This window comes from Xenopus laevis, chromosome 7S (assembly GCF_017654675.1).
Source record: "Xenopus laevis strain J_2021 chromosome 7S, Xenopus_laevis_v10.1, whole genome shotgun sequence".
Taxonomy (NCBI): domain Eukaryota; kingdom Metazoa; phylum Chordata; class Amphibia; order Anura; family Pipidae; genus Xenopus; species Xenopus laevis.
Window position 1 is genome coordinate 80,738,187 of NC_054384.1, and position 8,229 is coordinate 80,746,415.

Consider the following 8,229-nt stretch of genomic DNA (forward strand, 5'->3'; position numbering starts at 1 on the left):
AGCATCACTGAAGTTTATCAGAGCAGAGTCACATTACTGGGAAACTAACAACATGTCTAGGCCCACACAGATTTCAAAATCCACTGGAGGGCCTCATTTTATGATCTTAAGTGTCAGTGGCACTGCACATGCTCAGTGTGCTTTGGACTGTTGTTGGAACACTACACTGCAGGCTGTCATTAATTAAAACAGGCTACAGGACTATTAATCAGTTCTAATGCAGATTGCACTAGTTTTATGCTGCCATGTAAGGTAGTTGGGGAATACAGTAGCTGCTATTTTATTTTATATATATTCTGAGTTGATTCCAAATCATGTACTATAAATCAGAAAAAAGATGGGGGGGCTACTAGGGCACATTAGAGGCACAAATCTTCATTGCAAAAGGGTTGTGGAGGCCTTGTGCTGGAGGGTACAAAAGTCCAGAACATAAGATGTTGCATTTCTAGTCTAAAACTGGCCATACACAGGCAGATTTAAGCTACAGATCTGGCCCTTTTACAGAAAGTTGGCAGCTTCTCTGCCTATGAATGGGTCCTCTCCCCACAGGCCTGGTTAGGTCCAGCATGTCGTTAGCCAAACTGAGCAGGGATTCATTCATCTGGTGGCAAATTTAAATAACCAAAATAACAGTGGCATAACGATGCATAACGATGCCTAGCCCAGCGTGCACCTACCTGGCCCTCTTTCCACCACCCACTTGTGTCCCCCCACTAGGTTATGGCTGGGGAGGGATTATTTCTTACAGCTATAGAGGAACCAGACCCCATGGTCTGGGCTCCCTGTTCCCCCCTGTGACGTCAGCTTCTTCTATAATTGTGCCACTGCAAATTAATGTGTTAGGCGAAACCAATGCTTGAGATGTTCTGTATTTGCAATTGTGCGATTCAATAGTGGCCAGCAGAGGGCAGCATAACAGGTCAAAGAAACCACATTTCATCTGTTTAATAAGACCACATATGATGCTTTATAAATGATCAAAACATTAAGATTGCTGACCCATGCTTTACTGCAATGAAAACGGTGTTGGTCTAAACATCCACCACAGTGACGCAAGGTCATTAACACTGACTGTATTGCTATGTTTGCGGAGTGTCCCCATCATGAATAACCAGTGGCAATCTTCAAACCAGAATTGTAAGGGTATGAAGCCATGTTCTACAATATATTTGTATTTAAATACCTGTACTAGTCAGTAGGTGGCAGCAAAGGAAATGGAATAAGTACAATGCTGTGTATAGTAATGAAAGTTTATATTCATTCACCTCTCAAAACGTGAATAAGACTAATTTAGGGGAGTGATCTGAACCCCACAAGTGTGCTACTGAACTGTAATTACAGGTTTGTGGTTGTATGAACAAGTTCGATTAATGCATCACAGAGTATCTAAGGAGGTGGAATCCTGAGAGGAACAGGAAGTGATGTGTGACTCCCTTCTGCAGCACCTAAGGACAGTTTTGCAGTGAATGATCCAGGGTTTCCTGTCTGTGTGGTTTTGGCCGTGGAAAGACCTGTGGATCCAGATGGAAGCATGGAAAGCTTGCTTAAAGCACCCAAGGAACTGTAAGCGCAGCTTCGCTGCATCATAGTGCATACCAGTGACATTTTGTATATTACAGTACATTGCTAGAGACATACTTCGCTGGGCTTGGAACTGCATACAGGGAAGCCTCGTGTAAAGAGAAGGACACATTACCTGTGGATTACAAATAGTATTGCGCAATACTTAAGGGTGCACCCCAAAGACAAAGACCGGAAAGAAACATTTAGGGGCAGCCAGGCTGCTTCGCGGACTGTGGGGGAATATTTAGCAGGAGCTAGTTTTAGGTTAGGCAGTATTACTGTTACTGTGTGATTTATACCTTGTTATCTGACTGTTTATACATGCCCAGCTATTTATCGTTTATTATTGTTCAGTAAACTTCACTGCTGGGTAAGAACCGTTGTCTGTGTCTGTGTGGCATCGTGTACCCTCTGAATCTGTGAGCCCACCCCTCGCTCCCGCTTTCAGTTGGCGCTGCGAGCAGGGTACATTGATCGCCATGCAGAACCCAGCCGGTCATGAGGCCGCTCCTGCCATAGCCCCCATTGCCCCTCCTGCCATGGGAGTAGCTCCGACCATGTGTTTGCCCGCAGGAGCAATACTGAACCAGCTAGTACGGTTTGACGGCCAGAACATGCTGCTAGAAGACTGGGCCACTTACCTTAAAAGTACCCTTAGGTTGTACAATTTGACTCCTGATCTGCAATCCGATGTGGCGCTGAACGCCCTGGAAGGGGATGCGAGACGCACTGTAATGCTACGCCCAGAGGAGGAGAGGAAGACTCTGGAGGCCATACTCTCAATTCTTGAGCCTATCTACGGAGAAACGGCCGGTACTGGCAGCCTTAGGTCTCGCTTATTCACTCGCTTCCAGCTTGAAGATGAGACTATCCCCCAGTTTGCGAATGCTCTTCAAGTGATATGGGCACACATACAGAGAAGAGAGGCCAATGGCACTAATGTTCTTGGAACTGGAGACCAAATCCTTCGGGACCAGTTTGTTCTGGGATTGCGCAGTCCTCCCCTCCGCCAGATCCTCAGGGAACGTATCCTGGTGGATGCTACGCTGCAATTTCACAAGGTACAGGCTGAAGCGGTGGCCAGAGACAAGGAGGAGGCCTATGGGGCTTACACCGTGAGGATGCAGGCTGTAAGAAGTCCAAGAACTCTTTCTGAGGAAGGGGAGCTGCAAGAGACAGTGAAGGCACTCAGTGCATCCCTGGGGGAAATCCAGAAGCAGTTGGCACAGTTGCAAGTTTCAGCAATGGCCCCAGTCCAGCCGGATTACTGGCAGAGGAGTGCCGCCCCAATGGGTCCCCCTCGATATCCCGCGGCTACAGAGGCCAGAGTGAGAAGTTCCCCCAGGCACTGGGCTGACCGGACAACACCTGAAGAGGCGCAGTCGTGGGGCCCTCCCAGGAACCGGAGAACTATGGGCCCACAGTGTTGGGTTTGTCAAGAAAGAGGACATATCTCCCGTCAATGCCCGCAAAGGGGGCCTACATCCAGAACAGCCGCCGTTAAACGGGAATCCCTCGCGGTAGTGGGGCACACCGCGGGGGAAGCCAGGTGCCAAGCTATTCCTAACGACCCCCGGGACCTGGTGGCCGAAAGCCCCTACCTAACAGTGCAAATTGAAGAACAGATGGTGGGATGTCTTATAGACACAGGGTCAGAAGTTACCACCATGCCAGTGGAGTTCTTCGAAAAGCACTTCGGACACCTGTTGAAACCTCACAAGGGTACTGTGATTAAGCTGACGGCGGTAAATCAGACTGCTATACCAGTGTTCGGAGTGGCTTGGATGCGGATGAAGCTATGTGGACAGGTCATCGGCAGGAAGGGAGTGGTACTGGTAGAGAATCCCGCTCGGTGTGGAGCTCCCGTGGTATTGGGGATGAATGTCCTGAGAGGGCTAGATCAGCTCCTGTTTACAAAGGAGGGACCGGGCTACTGGAAGAAAATGACTTCCCACAAGCCTACCCAGAGGATATTCCAGAGGCTGATCCGGACCTGCGGTATCTGCAAAAGCACCCCTGAAGATAAGCCAGTGGGAGCAGTGTATGCCCCATATGGAAGAGCCTGTATCGTACCCCCGCGACAGGAAAAGATTATACGAATGCCTGTCGGAGGCTGGCGGAAATTGAATGGGATAGGAGTGCAAGTAGAGCCACTGGGTGTGTCAGAAGCTGGACGGAGCCCAGTGATTGCCAGAACCATTGTGACAGTAATGGACGGTCATGTGGTAGTCCGGTGTGTCAACATACACGACCATGAAGTTACCTTTCATGCTGGAGAGAAAGTGGCTGAGCTACATGTTCTGCAAGGAGTACCACTCACAGGTAGACAATTCGCCCTATGGTCAGTTGAAAATGATATCTGGACCCTGGCAGTGGACCAGAACTCAGTGGAAGAGCCCACGCCTGAATGGAATGGCAGGCGGATCTTGGAGCAAATGAAGATCGACGCCGACCAATTCACCGCCGACCAGTTGGAGAAGATCGAAGCTGTAGTATGGGAGTTTCAATCCACTTTTTCCCGGTGTGAAGAGGACTTTGGCTGTACCACAGTTATAGAACATGAAATACCGACTGGGGATATTCCTCCAATTCGAGAAAGGTACCGGCAGATTCCGCCCACTCTCTACCAAGAGGTGAAGACAATGCTGTCTCAGATGTTAGGTAGTGGAGTAGTCAAAGAGAGCCAGAGTCCATGGGCGGCGCCAGTGGTCTTGGTGCGGAAGAAGGATGGGTCCTTGAGGTTTTGCGTGGACTATAGAAAGTTAAACGCTGCCACAGTAAAGGACGCTTTTCCCCTGCCAAGGATTGAAGAGTCCCTGACGGCACTACAGAGGGCCAAGTATTTCTCAACCTTGGACTTGGCAAGTGGCTACTGGCAAGTACCTATGGCAGAAAAGGATAGACAGAAGACAGCCTTTATCTTACCTATGGGGTTGTATGAGTTCAACAGAATGCCTGTCGGACTAACAAATGCTCCGGGTACATTTCAACGCCTAATGGAACACTGCCTGGGTGAACTGAACTTTGAGTCAATTCTGATCTACCTGGATGACATAATAGTCCATGCTCCGACGTTTGAAGAACATTTGAGAAGATTGCGGCAAGTGTTTAGTAGACTCCGTGCCCATGGTCTCAAGATCAAACCGAGGAAGTGTCATCTCTTTCAAACAAGCTTAGAGTATCTGGGACACGTTGTATCAGCTGAGGGAGTTCGTCCTGCAGAGAGTAAGATAGAGGCAGTGAGTAAGTGGCCACAGCCTAAGACACTTCGAGAAGTGAAGGCGTTTCTTGGACTGGCTGGATATTATCGAAGATTTATAAAAGGCTTCGCAAAGATCGCTGGACCACTACATGAGCTCTTGAGAGGGACCGCCCAGGGTCCGAAGACACGACCCATATCGTGGGGGTTGTCGCAGCAGCAGGCTTTTGATGAGTTGAAGAGAGCCCTGATCAGTGCCCCCATCCTGGCATATGCTCAGTATGACAAACCATTTATGCTCTACACAGATGGAAGTCTGCATGGATTAGGAGCGGTACTGGCCCAAGAACAAGACAGGCAAGAACGAGTCATTGCATATGCTAGTCGCTCCCTACGGGACTCTGAGCGCAATCCGGAAAATTACAGCTCCTTCAAACTCGAGCTGTTGGCGTTGGTCTGGGCAATGACTGAAAAGTTCTCGGGGTATCTCACTGGAGCAAAGGTCCTAGTAAGGACAGACAATAACCCCTTGGCTCACCTGCAGAATGCAAAGCTGGGCGCCTTAGAACAGAGATGGGTGGCAAGGCTGGCAAAGTTTGATTATACCATCAAGTACCGTGCCGGTAAGGAGAACGCAAATGCAGATGCCCTGTCCAGAGTCACCTGGGAAGCCCCAACAGATGAGGTGGATGAAGAAGATGAAGGGACTGAGACACCCGATCTGGGCCGAGTGCCACGGCAGCCACCCGTAGCAAGCTCAAGTGGGGTGGCTACCCATAACACGGTGTTGCTGGGAAAGACAGAGGAGGAATGGGCTCAGGTGCAAGATGATGATCTTGAATTAAAGAAGATCAAACATTGGGTGAAGACAGGGATATGGCCCAAAATGGAAGAGCGAAGTCGCTTGTCCTCAGATGGATGGAAGCTGTTGCAACAGTGGGATCGGCTGCAAATCCGAAATAGAATAATGTACCGGAAGGTGTTTCTACCTACTGATCTTGAGGAAAGGTGGCAGATGGTGATACCCAGTAACCTGGCTCGTAAAGTGGCCCTCGAAGGACATGAGAAGGGTGCCCACTTTGGCATGAAGAAGACATACAAGTGGGTACAGAGATTAGTGTACTGTCCGCAGTTGGAGCAGATTGTCCGTGAAGTATGTCAGAAGTGTCGAGCATGTGAGCTGGCGAAACCTCCTGAACAGAGGGCACCAAGTCAAGTTATTAAGACATCGGCGCCACTGGAAATCTTAATGATTGATTATATCTTGATTGGTCAGTCAGTGAGTGGACACCAATATTGCCTTGTGATGACTGATCACTTTACAAAGTTCGCTGTGGCGGTACCCACCCTTGACCAGACGGCAGGGTCAGCTGCCCGTGCAGTGTGTCAACACTTCATACAGGTGTATGGATGTCCGAAGCGGATTCATTCCGACCAAGGAGCTTGCTTCCAAGGGAAGTTAATGGAGCAGCTATGTCGGTTGTATGGGATGGAGAAGTCAAGGACGACGCCATATCACCCACAGGGAAATGGAGCCTGTGAAAGGTTCAACAGAACGCTTCTACAGATGCTTCGCACTCTGGAGAAAGAAAAGAAGCTGCGCTGGCCCGAGTATTTGCCTGAACTACTATGGGCATACAATAATCGTGTTCATAACACTACCGGCTATACTCCACATATGCTACTGTTTGGTCGCCCAGGACAGGAAGTTGCCGAAATGAATCTGGGTCCACTGTCGGAAGAGTCCCCTAGGACAGTTGACTCATGGGTGCAGGAGCACCAGGACAAACTGAGAACTGTATATCGGCTGGTCAATGAGAAGTTGCAACAACTAACCACTAGGGATCACCAACCGGTGCAGACTGCACCCTTGACGCCGGGTGACCGAGTATTGGTGCGTGCTAAACGGCCCACAGATAAATTGGATGACCGCTGGGAACCACAACCATATATTGTAAAGAGGCAGGTGTATCCGGAAGGCCCAGTCTACGACTTACAAAAGGAAAACTCTAATGGACCGATTCGAAGATTACATCGCAACATGCTCAGGCCCTGTCTCTCAGAGAGTTGCCCCACGACAGACAATTCTGGAGATGTTCAGCAGCGACCTTCGAAACCTCTGAGTCCAAGAGATGTAGGATGGTGTGTAATTACTACATTTCCTTCACAAACTAGTGAATCACCCGCTCCCAATGGGGCGGCAGCGGAGGCTACCCCTGAGAATGCTCTACCACCCCGGGAGGAGCCAGGCCTTATTCCTACACCAAGTACAGAAAACTTAGGCTTACGCAGGTCGGAGCGCTCCACGTCAGGTATTCCCCCTCAGCGTTATGCAGCAGATGAGTTTATTTGGTGAAGCTGTCGGGACGCCAATGTTTTAGTGGGGTGGCATGTAAGGGTATGAAGCCATGTTCTACAATATATTTGTATTTAAATACCTGTACTAGTCAGTAGGTGGCAGCAAAGGAAATGGAATAAGTACAATGCTGTGTATAGTAATGAAAGTTTATATTCATTCACCTCTCAAAACGTGAATAAGGCTAATTTAGGGGAGTGATCTGAACCCCACAAGTGTGCTACTGAACTGAAATTACAGGTTTGTGGTTGTATGAACAAGTTCGATTAATGCATCACAGAGTATCTAAGGAGGTGGAGTCCTGAGAGGAACAGGAAGTGATGTGTGACTCCCTTCTGCAGCACCTAAGGACAGTTTTGCAGTGAATGATCCAGGGTTTCCTGTCTGTGTGGTTTTGGCCGTGGAAAGACCTGTGGATCCAGATGGAAGCATGGAAAGCTTGCTTAAAGCACCCAAGGAACTGTAAGCGCAGCTTCGCTGCATCATAGTGCATACCAGTGACATTTTGTATATTACAGTACATTGCTAGAGACATACTTCGCTGGGCTTGGAACTGCATACAGGAAAGCCTCGTGTAAAGAGAAGGACACATTACCTGTGGATTACAAATAGTATTGCGCAATACTTAAGGGTGCACCCCAAAGACAAAGACCGGAAAGAAACATTTAGGGGCAGCCAGGCTGCTTCGCGGACTGTGGGGGAATATTTAGCAGGAGCTAGTTTTAGGTTAGGCAGTATTACTGTTACTGTGTGATTTATACCTTGTTATCTGACTGTTTATACATGCCCAGCTATTTATCGTTTATTATTGTTCAGTAAACTTCACTGCTGGGTAAGAACCGTTGTCTGTGTCTGTGTGGCATCGTGTACCCTCTGAATCTGTGAGCCCACCCCTCGCTCCCGCTTTCAGAATGACAACTGAAAACAAAACTTGCTAGAGGAGTAATTATAATATCAAAGACCAGTGTTTAAAGTGAAATAAGATGATGGGTAAAGCCCTTCTATCTGCATTTTGATGTGTCCCCAATTTTTTCACATGTTTTTGTGGTTAAGCTGCTGTCATAAAACAAAATGCAATCAATAATCACCACAATGCCCTGTAATAATATGT

At 48.5% G+C, this 8,229-nt stretch overlaps 1 protein-coding gene across 1 annotated transcript; it reads left to right on the plus strand.

Annotated features, from left to right (window-relative positions):
* The first annotated feature begins 1,320 nt into the window (after window positions 1-1,320).
* On the plus strand, window positions 1,321-7,954 carry LOC121396496. The gene has a single exon (XM_041571434.1). The coding sequence runs from the start codon at window positions 2,043-2,045 to the stop codon at window positions 7,116-7,118; it is 5,076 nt and encodes a 1,691-aa protein (XP_041427368.1). The 5' UTR covers window positions 1,321-2,042; the 3' UTR covers window positions 7,119-7,954.
* Window positions 7,955-8,229: the final 275 nt, after the last annotated feature.

Excerpts from the sequence above, each read along its gene's own strand:
- LOC121396496 (XM_041571434.1), top strand. The coding sequence starts at position 2,043 with ATGCAGAACCCAGCCGGTCATGAGGCCGCTCCTGCCATAGCCCCCATT.